A 17,709-nucleotide genomic window follows, 5' to 3' on the forward strand; every position below is an offset into this window, starting at 1 on the left:
TTTTACAATTGAATTTCAAAAATGAGGCCTCCCCCATATGCATGCACTTTTATTTCTTAAGGGTCCAGACAAAATTTGGACATGTGCTCAAGTAGACAAATTGGTCTGTGCAGAATTTTCAGACCAAAAAGATGATCCTATGCTTTTTGAAACTGTCAAATGTTGTATGGTACATGGACCATGTGGTGCTCAAAATCCGCATGTACCATGTATGGAAAATGGTAGATGCAATAAGAGATACACTCGAGCTTTCACAGAAACAACTATGGATAAAAATGGATACTCTATCTATCGTCGTCGCAATAATGGCCAAGTACATACTGTGAGGGGGCAAAAAGTTGATAACAGGGATGTCGTACCATATAATGCATATCTTTTTAAACTTTTCAACTGTCATATAAATGTGGAAGTTTGTGCCAGAATGAGATGTGTCAAGTATATACATAAGTACATTTACAAGGGTTATGATCGTACAATGATGGTGTTGGGATCGATAAATGAGATTCAACAATATCTTGATGCAAGGTATATTGGACCTCTAGAAGCTGCTTGGCGAATATTTGTTCATCCTTTGCATGCAGAGATACCAACAGTTGTACGATTGGCACTTCATTTACCTGGAATACATCGCGTTGTTTTTAACCCAAAGAGTCATTAGAAACAATTCAATCTAAAGCTGGTCAACAAATGTCAACTCTTACTGGCTTCTTTGCATATTGTGCTGCCAGTGAAGATGAATGTCCATTCACTTATTAAGAATTTCCACAGCATTTTGTATGGCTCAAGTCAGAAAAGAGATGGAAATCAAGAGAAAGATGATATGCAATTGGTAAAATGTACTTTGCCAGTCCTAATTGTGGTGAAAGATTTTATCTGCGTTTGTTATTAACTGTTGTCAAAGGACCAAAGTCGTTTCGGTCTTTACGCACGGTCGATAATGTTGTGCATGATACATTTAAATTAGCATGTGTTGCAAGGGGGCTTTTAGAAGATGATGAAGAATGGATACAATGCTTGAAAGAGGCTGCAATTGTGAAAACTGGATACCAATTGAGGAGATTGTTTAGTATTATTCTCACCCAGTGTTCTTCACTAAATCCATGTGCATTATGGAATCAATTCTCAACGCATATATGTGATGATCTTGCACATAAGATTCGTACATTGTTTGCCATTTCTAACCCAACTGAGGCTCAAATTGAAGATTATGGTGTCCATCTTTTGAATCAAATGCTTCATGAATCAGGAAAATGTTTAATTGACTTCCCACCCATGTCATAACCTACTGCAAATTGGAGTGTAGTAGTTGATAATCGATTGATATTCGAACATCAACAACTGCAGAATGAGGCACAACAGGCAGATCCACAAATTACTATCGATTGTCTCAACAATGGACAACGGAATGCTTATAACACAATCACTTCTTCAATTTTTCAAAATAAAGGAATTGTTTTCTTTCTTAATGGGGGTGCTGGAACAGGGAAAACATTTCTGTACAATACGATTGCATTAAAATGTCGCAGCCTTGGGCATATCGTTGTTACTGTGGCTTCATCTGGAATTGCATCATTATTATTGGTAGGAGGTCGCACTACACATTCAATATTTTCCATTCCGTTAGATGTCTTGGAAAATTCACTTTGTGAGTTTACCAAACAATCATTACAAGCTGAGTTGTTTAGAGAAACAAAACTCATAATTTGGGATGAAGTTCCTATGCAATATAGACATTGTGTTGAGGCGGTTGATCGTACATTGAGGGATATTTGTGATAGTGAAAAGCCATTTGGGGGTATTATTGTTGTTCTTGGTGGAGACTTTCAACAAACCTTACTAGTTATACCTAAAGGAATTCGTGAGCAAATTGTGAATGCATCATTAAGACACTCCTTTATATGGAAGCATATACATATCTTAACTTTGGATTTGAATATGCGCTTGAATCATGGAGACCATGAAAATGCTATTTTTGCAAATTTCTTGATGGAGGTAACACTACTTTAACCTTTTTCTTTATTATATAGATTATTTTAAATTAATAAATTGTGTTTACACTCATATTTTTTTAATTAATTTCACTTTTTTTAGATTGGGACTAATCCTTAGGAAATCATCAACCTTCCATCAACAATACACAAATGTCAAGATTTGAATGAATTGCTCTCTACAGCTTACCCACAGTTGAATATGATAGAGACGTCGACCCCAATATTTTTAACTGAACGCACCATTCTATCTACGTGTAACGATGATGTCAGTGACATTAATACTACTGCGTTGAATATCTTTCCAGGGAGATTATATGCTCATTTTGCGGCAGATAAAATGTCTGAAGATAATGAAATTGATCCTACCATTACAAATAGATATCCTAATGAATATTTAAATTCATTGGATCCTCCCGGGCTACCAACTTTTAAGTTAGAGTTGAAAGTGGGTTGTCCTATAATATTGTTAAGAAATATTGCACCGAAAGATGAACTATGTAATGGTACAAGATTGATGGTTACTAGGTGTGACACTCGCATAATTGAAGCTCAAATTTTAATTGGAGAAAAGTTTGGCAATTTGACATTCATACCAAGGATATCTTTGACACCATCTTCTTCAGAAATGCCTTTCCAAATGACAATACGTCAATTTCCAATCTGATTAGCATATGCCTTGACCATTAATAAATCTCAAGGACAATCTGTGAAATTTGTTGGGGTTGATTGCACATACCAGTGTTTAGCCATGGCCAATTATATGTGGCATTGTCCAGATGTACATACTTTGATCGTATAAGTATTCTCCTCCCTAAAGATAGTTTGGATTCTACTACAAATATTGTCTATCCTGAAGTGTTGTTGTAGTGTTTCAAGTTCATTAAATCATGTTTTATCAAAAGGTAATCGTGTAGATTTATTTATATTGATTATATATATATATAGATTTTTTTATAAAATTTCAATCTAATAATAATTGGAAATATGGATTTTTTTAGGATTGGATCGAAAAATTTATGGATCTTAAAAGGAGAAATACAACTAGCTTGCTTCGATGGGGATGTAATAAGGTAATTTCAATCTCAAAGTATTTTGATATGTATATTTCCAACAAATATACCAATCTATATATACATATATATATATATATATATATTTTGTTTTCACAAATTACCAGATTATTGTGCATGTTCCTCATTGGGGATACATACAAGTTGATACAAAGACTTTTTCGAAAGTAATGAGAAGGAAATTTGGGCAAACACATATTTGAAGACATGTTATTAACACATCTTCTGTAAAGCATACATATTCTGGAAAGCTTCAACCCATTTTTTTTATATAAAGTTTTAACTCACTCTTTTGGCGTATGACAATATAATGTTTGTTTTTCTTATGTACTCTGCAACAGTAATACTAACTGGTGTGCATTTTAATTTTAATTTCTTTTAAATTACAGAGTACTGGCTGGTATGCATTATTTGATATTTAATTTTTTTTTATATTTGATTTGTTTGGAATTGTAGAGTGTAGTTTATTAAATATATTTTTATAATTGCATTTTAATCTTAAATTTAAATAGTGTTGCGATTACAATTATATTATAATCCTAACATTATTTACACCGTGCCTTCAGGCACGAGCATACGCTAGTGTATATATAAAACACCTCTTTTTTTATATAACAAATATAAATATATAAATATTTAGATTAATTATATATAATTAAATAATACATTAAATTAATTAAATACCACATTAAATTCTCATGTAGCCACATAATTAATAAAGCCAAAAATAAAATAAAATAAAATAAAATAATAATAATAAATAATAACTTACGAAAAATCAGGGTCGGTACATGGTTGGTCATTTGACCTAACCGATTAGGGCTGAATCATTTTGGGTTTGACCGATTCATTAGTTTAATCGCGGTTTCTCATATTGATTTTATTAATTTTAAACAATAAAAAAAATTTCCATTGGCTAACTTTCATTTAACCATATAAAAATAAAACTCTAATTAATTTATGATTTATTTTATAATCCCACATTGGGAGAAGAAAAAAAAAAGACGCAAAGTTTGTTTCACTATCGATCTATATATTATATAAAGAAAATGGGGTTTTAGGGAGAAGTCTTCTAGGAGCTCCCAATTAAGAAAATTCCCGTTTGCTAGCTTCCATATACCTTTTATTTTACAATTCCACATCGAAAAAAGAAAAGAAAAAAAAAAAAAAAAAAAGAGAGAGAGAGAGAAAAGAAAGTGAATTGTTTCACTTACATAAGTGAATCTTATGCTCTTCTATACTATATATTAAGTAAAAGGGGGTTTTTAACCCCAAGTCTTGTGGGAGCTCCAATCTCCCAATCTAAATTTCTTGATTTTTTTATTTAAAAAAAAAAAAACCTTAGCATTTATTAACTTCTCCCAACCCCCAAGTCTTACCCTCATAATAACACTTTAATGCATTAAGAATAAGCATAAAAAAATTCTTTAAAATCCAACACATATGAATTCCTTGAAAAGTCCCAACAGATATGATTATTATCCCCCATAATAACACTTTAATGCATTAAGAACAAGCATAAAAAAAATTTCTTGAAAAGTCCAACACATATGATTATTATCAAAATATTAAACTTTAATTGAAAAGTCCCACACATATGATTATTATCAAAATAATAAACTTTAATATAATATAAAAAAAAAAGAAATTTAAAAAAAAAGGGAAAAAAATACATTTAAAAATCGCAATTCACATATATAGATAATTGTAAATATATTAAGAAAAATGGAGTTTCTAAACCCCAAGCGTTGTGAGAGCTCAAATCTTTCAATTTTAATTTTCTAAATTTTTTATTTAAAAAAAAAATCAGCGTTTATTGATTTGATCAAAATCCCTTGATCATCATTTATTAACTTTTTCCAATCCACATGCCTGCATTTATTGATTTAGTCAAAATCTTTGATTAGCATTTAAAATCCCCTCATACAAATAATTATAGATACAGCCCGTACATAGTTACTGCAGTAGCCTTTTTAATTTCTCCTGTACACTATGGTTAGTGATAAGATTGTTAAATTATTTTTATAAAAAATTTTAAAAAACATAATTTATATATTAAAAAAAATATAAACATATATAATTATCCCGTGCATAGCACGGGTGATAGGCTAGTATTTATATAAGCAAAAGGAGATTTTTACTGAGAAGCCCTATGATCAATATCTCATACTTATTTTTTTGATTTTCTTAATTTTAAACAATTAAGAAAATCCTCATTGGCTAGCTTCTATTTGACTTTTATTTTGCAATCTCACATAATTTTGATTTTAAAGATAATTTTGTATGAGATTTTGAAACTTTCATAACATTTAACTTTAAATAATTACAATCTCACATCGAGAAAATTTAAAAAAAAAAAAAAGAAAAGAAAAAAAAGGTGAGTTGTTTCACTTATATAAAGAGTTACAATCTCACATCGGGAAAAACAAGAAAAAGTGAGTTGTTTCATTTATATAAAATGAATCTTATAAAGAGAGTTTTATGGGTGAAGCCTTCTAGAAGCTCTAAACCTTCATTATAAAATTATTGAATTTTCTTAATTTTAAACAATTAAGAAAATTCTCATTGGATAGCTTCTATTTACCTTTTATTTTACAATCTCAAATCGGGAGAAAAAAAAAAAAAAGTGAATTATTTCATTTACATAAAGTGAATCTTATGCTCTAATTTATATAAATTATTGAAATTTGTTAATTTTAAACAATTAAAACAATCCACATTGGTTAGCTTCCATTTAACTTTTATTTTACAATCTCACATCGGGAAAAAAAGAACAAAATAAATTGTTTTACCTATATAAAGTGAATCTTATGCTCTCATTTATATAAACAAAGGAAGATTTTTATTGAGAACCCCTATAATCAATACCAATTTTTTTTTTTTTCTTAATTTTAAACAATTAAGAAAATCTCCATTAATTGGTTAGCTTCCATTTAACTTTTATTTTACAATCTCACATAAACATTTTAATTTTAAAAATAATTTTTTATGAGATTTTGAAACTCTCATAATATTTAAATTCCAAATAATTACAATCCCACATCGAGAAAAGAAATAAAAGGTGATTTGTTTCACTTATATATAAATGAATCTTATACTCTCATTTAATATTATAGTATTGTGCATGTTTCAGTTCAAGATAGTTTAAATTTTAAATGTTTTAATTAATTAATTTTGTTGTAAATTGATTAGTCTTTGGACTTAGCCGATTAGGCTGAATCGTTTTCGGTTTGACTGATTCACTAGTTTAACCACAATTTTAGCTGTTTTATCAAAATACATTGCTTAAATTTGTTTGATTTCAAATAAACTAAAATTGTCCTTATTAAAAATTGAACGACTAAGATTGTTTGGTTATAAATGAATTTTCCGTCCAAACAACTGTTAACTTTATTTTACAGTCACACATCAGGAAAATGAGAAAAAAATGAGTTGTTTTACTCTAAAAACCTTATGCTCCCATGTAATATTGTCATGTTGTGTATGTTTCAGTTCAAGACAGTTTAAATTTTAAAATTAAAATAAAATTTAAAAGTTTTAATTAATTAATTTTTAGATAAATTGGTTGGTCCTTTGACCTAGCCGATTGGGTGAATCGTTTTCGGTTTGACTGATTTGCTAGTTCAATTGCGATTTTAGCGGCTTTATTAAAATATATTGGTTAAATTTGTTTTATTCGAAATAAATTAAAGATTGACCTAATTAAAGATTAAACGGCTAAGATTGCTTTATTCGAAATAAACTTCTCACCCAAACAATTGTTAACTTTTAAACAATTAAGAAAATTTTGATTGGCTAGATTTCATCTAACTTTTATTTTATAATCCCACATCGAGAAAAGAAGGAAAAAGTGAATTGTTTCACTTACATAAAGTGAATCTTATACTCACATTTATATAAGCAACATAAGATATTTAGTGAGAAGCTTTATGATCAATATCTCATACTAATTTTTTTGATTTTCTTAATTTTAAACAATTAAGAAAATCCCGATTAGTTAGCTTTCATTTAACTTTTATTTTAAAAAATATAAAAAAATTAAATATAATTATCATATTTTTATTAAATAATATATTATTTTATCCCGTGCATAGCACGGGTGATATGGTAGTCTGATTATATAAGGAAAAGGGGCTTTCTAGTGAAAAGGCTTGTGAGAATTTTAAAGTCTCATCCAAATTTTCTTAATTTATTTAATTTTAAACAATTAAAAAAACTCCATTGGTTAATTTTTATTTGATAATCTCACATCGGAAAAAGAAGAAAAAAATAAGTTGTTTTACTCATACAAAGAAAATTTTATACTCCCATCCCATTTAGCAAGGAGCCTTATGAGAGTTTCAATATCTCATACTAAATTTCTTCATTATCTTAATTTTAAACAATTAAAAAAATAATTAAGAACATCTCCATTGACTAATTTTTATTTGATAATCCCACATCAGGAAAAGAAAAAAAAAATGAGTTGTTTTGCTCATATAGAAGGGAATTTTATACTCCCATCCCATTTAATGAGGAGCCTTGTGAGAGTTTCAATATCTCATACCAATTTTCTTAATTTTAAACAACTAAGAAAATCTCCATCGGCTAACTTTTATTTGATAATCCCATATTAGGGAAAAAAGGGGGAAAATGGTCTTGAATGATGAATTTTTTTGTCTCCAAAGAGCTAATTTCGTCATTATAGATATTTGTGAGGAAATATTTTTCTCACCAGTTTTGTCATTGAATGTTTGTCACTAAAAATTGCCGTGAGGAAAAATAATTTTGTCTCCAATTAAATTACTTTAGCGACGAAATTTTTTGTCGCCAATAAGACAACATTTTATCACCAAAAATCATCATTTTCGTCACCAAATAGTTGCCCAGTACTGTATATATAACTTTAGTTGACAAATAAATTTGTCACACATATTGATCATTAATGAGAAAATAATTTCGTCACAATAACATGCAAAGTTGAAATTTTTCATCTCCAAAAGTCAAACATAGGTGACGAAATATATTTCGTTACAAAAATATATATAAGTGACGAAATTTTTAGTCACGAAATAACAAAATCAATAAAAATTTTCACATATAAGCAACTATAAATTTTATCACAAAAACGACAAATAATCACTTTGTCATAATAACAAGTACATATGATGAAAAAATTCGTCACTAAATTTGTTCCATATTTTATATTTCAATTTAAATTATTATTTTACAAATATCCCTACTCATATCTCAATAACCTTCTTAATGTATTAAGAAATCCACTAGTTATTATACACCACTCCACACAAAAAATTCGCTAAACTATTTATATTATAAACCAAAATATATCCATCAAACAAATTTAATAACGATTCATTAACTATAACAAAGAAGATCACAACAAATCCCAAAATGAACTAAGTATCAGTCCAAAAAAATAAAATCAACACTTGATCTTGAGTTGCAAGTAGAATTAAGTGTCCATCCATAAAATAAATAAAAAAAACTAACACTTGATCTTGATTTGCAAGTATGCTTCCAAAAGTCATCAAAAATCAATCTGCGAAAAAAAAAAAAAAAAAAAAAAAAAAAAAAAAAAAAAAAAAAAAAACTTGACTTTCATATGTACTAAATCACAAATCAACAGCTAATCTAATTGGGGACAAGTTCTTGTAAGTTACATGAACGCCTACGAACCTGCCAATATTGAAAACAATCAAGCAACATGATGACTTTTATTGTCATATAGAATGGTTCAATGAAACTTGGGTCTTTCTTGTACTAACTCCAATTTTTTCCACAAATTTCACTATCTACCATCGGATGTCCCTTTGATACAATTTCACTATCTCACTCACTGTTTCTCCAACTTTGCTTAGAAAGAAATGAGAAATACCGATATGGTTTGATTGTTTTTAATGGGTTTTCAATTTCACAAAATTCGAACTAAGAAAGATCGGCATAAACAATATGAAACTAAGCGTTTCAGTATCTTATGATCATTTTCAACATTTCAATGTTTGTACTAGCAATTTAACAATGTTGCAAAGTTTCTCTTGATTTTAGACCCTTCAGCAAGTGCTGATCTAGCTATGGTGATAATGCAGAAGGGATTGGCACATAGGTTCCTTATTGGTAAAAGGTAGCCTAATTGAGTTCGAAAGTGTAACTTTCTTAAACAGTTGTGCTTTAACTAATATATACTAACCAACATGAGAAAAATGAAAAGATAAAGCAAGATGGACTTACCAAAAAGGCGATCTACGAGTCATGGGATGCCCCCTCCCCTAAATTGTCCGTTGAAACCTTGTTCCTTAAGAAACTCCATGATACTTGACATTATCTCCAAATGCTCCTCACTCAACTCATTCATCTTTGCTATCACATAATTTTGTGCTTGAATTCATGTTTCTATGTTGTAATTTCCTTTTTTTGTGACTGAATTTCCTCCTTTTGCCCTGTATTTTCATCTCCAGACGCCTTACATAGTCACAGTCAGTAGAAGCAGTGGTAGTCCTGACCAAGGATGAAGGCCTCAAACCAAGTCCTTTAACATATCCCGACCTTCACTTGAGCACCTTCACAGATAGCTCCTCTGGAGTAATTGGAACCACACCAGGTTCGGAGCAATGTGCATCCTGGAACTTTATCATATTGTCCTACCATTTTGAAATAAATTGAATAATGAATAAAGATACAACAAAAATTGCAATCATCCCAACACAAAAAGTAAATATAAGTATATAATATTGATTGGTTAGTAAGATGGTACGCAAAACACCTAAGCAACGCCAGCACAAAAGTAGCAGACAGCACAATAGGAGCAGCATAGAAATTGGCAAATAAAGGAGAAGCCTCCAACCTGTTAAAGCACCACATATACAAGCACATGAGGGGCTATTCCTATAAATTACAAGGGTCCAAATACATTATATTTTGTACAATATTTACATAAACTTTTCATCTTCATCATCATGTTTTCTTCAGATGTGCTCTTGGAAGGTAAAAACATTAAGAACTTTCCATCAAGGTGGCAGATGATCTAATTATTTTCATAGAGATTTATCTTCTCTATTAGATTTAACCAAAAAATAGAGGAAACAAAGCTTCTCTTTTAGAATCAAATCTATCATACATTTCATAATATTTTCAACTTTCATTTTTGTTTTTTACAAGTACAACTTTCAGCTGAATCATGTTTTTCCCTTGTGAGAAAGTTGTGCAATATTAAAGCTAGAGAAGTAAAAATAAGAGAAGGATGATTAAGGTCAAATCAACTCTAAGAAAAATAACCAGGTAAATACATCCCTTCTAGACTGAACAGAGATTGGATCAAATCAAATCTGGATCAAGTTTTCAAATAAGAGAAAAATAGAATAAATACTTTATATTTTTTTTAATTAAGTCAGCAATACACATGAGAGAAAAAACAATGATCACTAAAAGCAATTTTGTTCTTGAGCATCACCACCATGCAGCAAAAAACAAGAGCAACAGACATCAAGTTTTTTGGGAGAAACAACATCAAAGAATTTGGAGCTAATTTCTCGTACAAATGCCAATCACCAACCAAAGCTAAACCAAAACCAGATAAGATAAAACCAAAGAATTTGGTGAGTTCGTCATTTTAATCCATTATATCTGCTACCATGTCGTTGAACTTGGTTTCTAAATTTGATCACTTCTCTAAGGCTTACTTGAGCTAGAGCTTTTTCAGTAATTGTTCACGTTGGTTGTTATGCTTCTAGAAGGTATTTAAGGATTTGGAAGCTGGAGTTGTTTATGCTCTGATTTTTTAATAATTATCACTAAATAAGATATATCATATGATGATTCATATAAATAGTAATATAAAAAGATAATGAAAAATTAATAACATATAACATTGCTAAAAAAAAAAAACAACTAAAATACTTTGATGTTTTTTCAAAAAATAGCATACTTCAATGACAAAAAATAAAAAATAAAAAAATGTCATCGTGTCCAAGTTTTCGCCATACATTTTACATAGTAAACATGGCCATTCTCTTGATGTTAATCACTGAATTTCTGTTGATCAACTAATGCAGAGGAAAACTAAAATTACCCAATCTCATAAATTACCTAAATTCGTACATAGCTATAAATTATAAGCACTTGATTCATGTTGTGAGTAGTGATCATGGCTGTGATCTTATGGGTACATAAATGACATCTTCCATGCAATTAATCCAATAGGTGACACCTTAGCCAAAGGAAGAAAGGATGGTCCAGATTTGAGAACTTCAATTGAAAGCTATAGACTCCCTGGCACAGTTCTTTTACCATTTTGAATATTGATTGCCCATATGACCAAGGGACAACCCATCTTGACTATGTCCTATCATGATGTTGCCACATGCCATCCAAAGGGAAATTCCAGCACATTAGTACCTCTCTTGCTCTCTTTCCCTCTGTCTCTAGAAGTGCTTATAAGAGGGAAGGGGACAAACATACCAACAGCACCCAGAAAAAGAATATATACATATAAACAATAAGGCTTTGTTGGATTAGACTACAATAAATAATAAGGATTTTATGTGAGGAACTATGTAAGTGGTCTGGAATCCTAAACAATTCAAGAAAAAAGGGAATTAGATGCCAGAGTTTAAAAATTAGACGACAATCTTCCTTGGCCAAATGACTTGATAGTCACCAATGCCACATAGTCCTAATAATTCAATTAATAATAAGATAATTAGATTTTGTTTGTGTTAAGTATAACATTACTGTAACTAGATGTTGCCTTGACCATATTTTGTTGCATATCCAACATCAATTTATTATGGTTTACAAGAAGAGACTGTTGTATATGATGGAATAAGAAGAGACAGAAAGACATTCCCATGCTACTTGAATCACTCCAAAAGACCAAAACAATCAAAATTGGCATCCCTTATGGAGTCCATAAGAACAACACATTCATGAGATCACGGGTTTTCAGAAAAGAAATTAAGAACCTTCATGGCTTTAATCCAAGCCAACTCACAACTGCAAAGTTCCCACAACACAACAAATTAGGCTTATGGACCATCTTTTTTTTTTTTTTTTTTTTGAGTCTCTACATCATTAAATTCTCTACAATCCTACATACACAGAATTTTTACTAAAAAATTTCAATGTATGGTTCGAATTCATTGCTTCAACATACAAAAGTTAAATTCCAACCGTACATTACTAATTTTGGGAATAAAATTCTGAGCATAAATTCTTGGTGTTTGGCTTTTTTGTTAAATTATGTGGGTGGGGGGTAATGCAGAACACAGTAGCGCATGAGGATGGATTAGCAGGAGGGTAAGCAGTGGTGCTAAGGATATCAGGGACTAAGCTGCATTTTATAACTGCAGTTTTTATGGTGCTCAAGACACCCTTTATGATCACAAGGGCCTTCACTATTTCAATAATTGCTTCATCCAAGGCTCTGTTGATTTCATTTTTGGCTATGGCCAGTCCCTTTATAAGGTCAATCAGTCTTATTCCACTCTCTTTTTTCCATAGGAAACTTGATATGCCTTACCCAAACTTACCTAAAGTCACACATGAAATTGTATCCTAATTGATCATCAAAACAAGTTGAAAATGAAAAATCAAATATTTCTTGCAAATTTGATTTACAAATGGCTTCTACAACTTTTTTATGTTGAAAATGATACACAATAACCTCATTTGAAATGCTATTTCAAATGTATTTCTCAATAGACACAACCATGCTATCATAAATTTTTTGGTCACCCATTCAATTCACAAAAAAATAGCAGAAAATGCCCCCTCTACTATGGTAGTCCTCCTGACAAGTAACAAAGATAGGCACTTCTAAATTACCACTACTTAAACTGTCTAATTGCTCTCAATTACTATATTCAAACTGAAAATATATGCAAAATACAAGATGCCCATAAAGAACCAATAACATGGCAAGCACATGGAAACTAAGAAGAACATAACCTTTAAATACAAAATATAGTCCGAAGAAATCACATATGGGACGCTGCGTGTCTCATTAGTTTCAAAAAATTAGGGAAAATATTAATTCTAAAAATTAGGGAAAACAAAGATAGAAAAATAGAAAAATTGAGTGAGAGAGAGGACCATACCTGAAAATAGAAAAATAGAGGAATCGAATAAACAAAGTGCACCTTCTTGCTCATGCAATATGGAAAGCAATGTGTTTCTTAAGCAAACCAAGTACAAAAGCAAACCGAAAGATCATTAAACATGATAACAACTTCATCAACCATAAGAGATATGGGAACGAATATCATCACTTTCTCCTTTAATAAAGTTAATTAATCCAATGAAAAGTTACTAATAACTACACTCTAATAATTTTCTCTCATGAAATAAGCAAAGAATAAAACATGGAGTGACAAATGATTCTTCTATTACAATATATTGGTTTTCTAATAGCTTGAGATTCTGTAAAGACCTTCAAAATAAGATGTTCGAGCTGCTTAAGCCCACTCCCATCTTCTAAGACAAACTACTACCATTAACTGCAGCTAATCTTCAAGCTTAAACATATTATTATGCTAACCATCAACTAATCCCTTTGTCAGTTTAACCAAAAGGCCATTTCTTAAGGAGAGGATGGTCCAAAAGTCAGAGTAATGGAACACTTGCCTTGGCAAGTCTATACAATTGATATGTTAATGATTATTTTGTTATTCATATGCAAAAATGCATATAATTTTAACTATAGGAGTGGTCAAACTTATGATTAATGGGCTAAACAATGAGTGTACCATATACAGCCCAATTTAGCAAACAAAGAAAAACTAAGCACCAAGCCTACACTCACATCAAAGCTATACAACAGCACTCCACAATAAGCATGCTTCCATTCAAGATGCTATAACCCATCACAATCCTTAATAGATTTCAATCTATACACCAAGTCCATAACAAAGTAATCAACTTTGGTCAACTCACTTAACTCCAATCAATTAAGTTGAGCCTTCCAAGCTCTGCAAGTATGATGGATATTGGATAGACAAACACTTGAAAAAAAAATGTTCAACTAATTAATTTAGTAGCAATTGAAGAAATTCTTCAATGACCATATAAAACACAAATAATGAAATATACAAATTTGTGTACTACTTCATGAAATCAAGCACAAATAAAACTGCTTATTAAAAAAATAATGAAAACATAAAACTATTACAAAACTTTGAAAATGAAAACAATACTATGATATGCAAAATTTTAGGTTATATGCAAGTTACTCTATAAAACCCATTTGTGGGAGTAACAGTTACAATTTGCGTTGTAAACTCATTTGGGGGAGTAATAATTTTAGAATTTTGCAACTAATAATTTCACTTTGATTTTCATTGAGTGACCCAAATTGATCGTAAATCTTCCAAAAAGAAATTTATCAAAAAATTTTTATAATGAAAACAAAATCATGAAACCCCTGAATGAAAAGGGCAAGAGGAAAAAAAAAAACTAGTTCCACAGATATTGGGACAAAAATTTCACAGGAATTAATTGCAATTTTTTTATAATGAAATGATGAAACCCCTAAATCAAAAACATAAAATCACAAATCACCACAAATTGACAAATATGTGTGTGTGTGTATACACAAACAGTAACAGTGAATTCAATCAAGTTTAGTGAATGTAATAAAAGATAAAGAAGAGATGTAGAACAAAAATGAAGGTGAAAAGAAGAAATTAATAGAGTAAATTACGCAAACACATATATAAACCATGAAACAAAGGAGAGATCTTTTACTTGAGGGAGTCGAATTTGGAGATTAAGAGCAAATTTGGAGATCACAGAGGGTCGTCGAGCAAGAGCATCAGATTCAAGCCTTGAAGATCAAAAATAAAAACAAATAAATAAAGTGAGTGAGAGAGAGAGAGAGAGAGAGAGAGAGAGAAGAGAATACATAATGTTAGGGTTTACGCGTTCAACAACTTGCTCAGCAAATTCGAGCTCTCTGGAATCCCTGGTTCCTCATATTATAGTGTGCCTCGACATTGATGCTCTGCAGATTCGTGCTCTTGCCGGTGGAGGAGTCGGAATGGGAGTGAGATGAGTAGTGCGAAGACGGAGAGAGAGAGAGAGAGAGAGATTTGAGTGTGAAAATGAGAGACGAGGGAAAAAGAAATTCTAGGCGCCAAAGGGTTTGAGGAATTTTGGAAAATTTTGTATTTTGGGTCAACTATTTCTGAGAAATTAAAAAAAAAAAAAAAAAAAAAACAACAACAACAACAAGGGATTCATTCAAAATGAAGTAGTACTGACAAATAAATTATTAGTGACCAAAATAATTCGGTTTCCATACATGTAGCCACGTTTTTGCAACTAAATAGTTGTTGTTGCCAAAAAGTTACCTTTGGTGACTAAAATTTTAGTTGCCATATATTAATATCGTCTCAAAAACTTTTCTCATGTTCTCGCGTAAAAATTTCGCCTCGCACCAAACCCAACCACAACCAACCATATTAACTAGTCACCAATTGTTTAGTTTTTGGAGACCAATCAATATATGGTTGCCGATTATGTATATTTAGCAACTAATTTATATTATGTTGCCAAAAATAGTCGCCAAAAATGTTTTTTTTGTTAAAGTGAGCCAACTTGTGTTTTGTTTTCTAGTTAAAAAAAAAAAACAAAACAAAACAAAACAAACTTGTGTTTTGTTTTGAGAGAGAGAGAGAGAGAGAGATTAGGGAAAACTGATAAACACAGAGGGGAATTAGTAGTCAATTTTTTTTTTCATTATCGCCCAATATATCAAAATTCTCCCTCCAAAATTAGTGACAAAATAATTTCCTCACCAAAAGGTCTCAAAATATTAAAAATTATTAGTTCGAAAATATATTTCTCATCAAATGATTTTAAAATATTTAAAATTGTGTTTTTTCATTAAAAAAATTATGTAAAATTATTGGTAACGAAAATATATTCCTCACTAATAATTTTATAATTGGTAACAAATTTTTTTCTCACCAAAAGTCTCAAAATTTTGGCGCCGCCAAAAAAAATTAGTGGGAAAGCCTTCAGTGACAAAACTTAATTTTTCCTCACCTAAAAAGAAATATTTATTGACGAAAATAAATTCCGCCACCTATTATTTTTATTTTTTATTATATGTGACAAAATTTTATAATTCGTCATGGATTATTTTTGTTTAGTGACGAAATTTATTTTCTTTACTACTTTTCGTCACTATAGATTATTTTTGTTGTAGTATCAGATAAAGTGAATCTTATACTCCCATCCCATTTAATATTATAGTATTATGCATGTTTCAATTCAATAGGGTTTAAATTTTAAAACTTTTAATTAATTAATTATGACCTAACCGATTAGGCTAAATCATATTTGATTTGATTGATTTGTTGGTTTAACTGCGATTTTAGAAGTTTTATCAAAATATATTGATTATATTTGTTTGATTCGAAGTAAACTAAAGATTGAGCTGATTAAAGATTGAAAAACTGAGATTACTTGATTAGCAATAAACTTTCCGTTCAAATAATTGTTAACTTTTATTTTATAATCCCACATTGGAAAAATAAAAGAAAAAAAAATGAGTTGTTTCACTTATATAAAGTAAATCTTAATAGTGTAGTATTGTGTATACTTCAATACAAGACAATTTAGATTTTAAAATCAAAATAACATTTAAAAGTTTTAATCAATTAATTTTTGTATAAGTTGGTTAGTCATTTGACCTAACCGATTAGGCTGAACCATTTTGGGTTTGATTGATTCACCAGTTTAATTGTGATTTCTCATATTGATTTTATTAATTTTAAACAATTAAAAAAATTTCCATTGGTTAATTTGCATTTAACCATATAAAAATAAAACTCTAATTAGTTTATGATTTATTTAATAATCCCACATCGGGAGAAGGAAAAAAAAAAAAAAAGAGCAAAGTTTCTTTCACTATCTATCTATCTATAAATTATATAAAGAAAATGATGTTTTTAGGAAAAAGCCTTCTAGGAGCTCCAATCCCTTATTCTAAAATTATTGAATTTTCTTAATTTTAAACAATTAAGAAAATTCATGTTTGCTAGCTTCTATTTACCTTTTATTTTACAATCCCACGTCAGAAAAAGAAAGAAAAAGTGAATTGTTTCACTTATATAAAATAAATCTTATGCTCCTATTTATAAAAGAAAAATGAGATTTTTAGTAAGAAACCCTATGATCAATAGCTCATATTCATTTTTTTTGATTTTCTTAATTTTAAACAATTAAGAAAATCTCTATTGGCTAGTTTCCATTTAACTTTCTTTTTACAATCCCATATAGTTTTGATTTTAAAAATAATTTTGTATGATAATTTGAAACTCTCATAATATTTAACTTTAAAATAATTACAATCTCATATCGAGAAAAGAAAGAAAAAGTGAGTTGTTTCACTTATATAAAGTGTTACAATCCCACATCGAGAAAAGAAAGAAAAAGTGAATTGTTTCACTTATATAAAATGAATGCTATAAAAGGAGTTTTAAGGTAAAAGCCTTCTAGAAGCTTTAAACCTTTATTCTAAAATTATTGAATTTTTTTAATTTTAAATAATTAAGAAAATTCTCATTGGCTAGCTTCCATTCACCTTTTATTTTACAATCCGAAAAAAAAAAAAAAAAAAAAAAAAAAAAAAAAAAAAAAAAAGTGAATTG

General features: G+C 29.7%; 1 protein-coding gene and 1 long non-coding RNA gene across 6 annotated transcripts; one reads left to right on the plus strand and one right to left on the minus strand.

Annotated features, from left to right (window-relative positions):
• Positions 1 to 265: 265 nt before the first annotated feature.
• On the plus strand, positions 266 to 2,007 carry LOC114290036 (uncharacterized). The gene is made up of 2 exons (XM_082889932.1): positions 266 to 595; positions 1,345 to 2,007. Exons 1-2 carry the CDS (start codon positions 266 to 268, stop codon positions 2,005 to 2,007), a joined length of 993 nt encoding a protein of 330 aa, XP_082746058.1.
• A 6,346-nt stretch (positions 2,008 to 8,353) lies between these two features.
• LOC114290039 (uncharacterized) lies at positions 8,354 to 15,242 on the minus strand. Of its 5 annotated transcripts, none has more exons than XR_014341894.1 (5): positions 14,984 to 15,242; positions 14,798 to 14,876; positions 9,822 to 13,229; positions 9,290 to 9,699; positions 8,354 to 8,600 (listed from the first exon to the last, which is right to left on the minus strand). It is a non-coding gene; the product is annotated as an uncharacterized LOC114290039 (long non-coding RNA). The 5 variants fall into 5 exon arrangements; XR_003638859.2 differs by having other exon boundaries at positions 14,972 to 15,242; XR_003638857.2 differs by having other exon boundaries at positions 14,955 to 15,242.
• Positions 15,243 to 17,709: the final 2,467 nt, after the last annotated feature.

Source organism: Camellia sinensis, chromosome 10 (genome assembly GCF_055761805.1).
Source record: "Camellia sinensis isolate YWXY chromosome 10, ASM5576180v1, whole genome shotgun sequence".
NCBI lineage: Eukaryota > Viridiplantae > Streptophyta > Magnoliopsida > Ericales > Theaceae > Camellia > Camellia sinensis.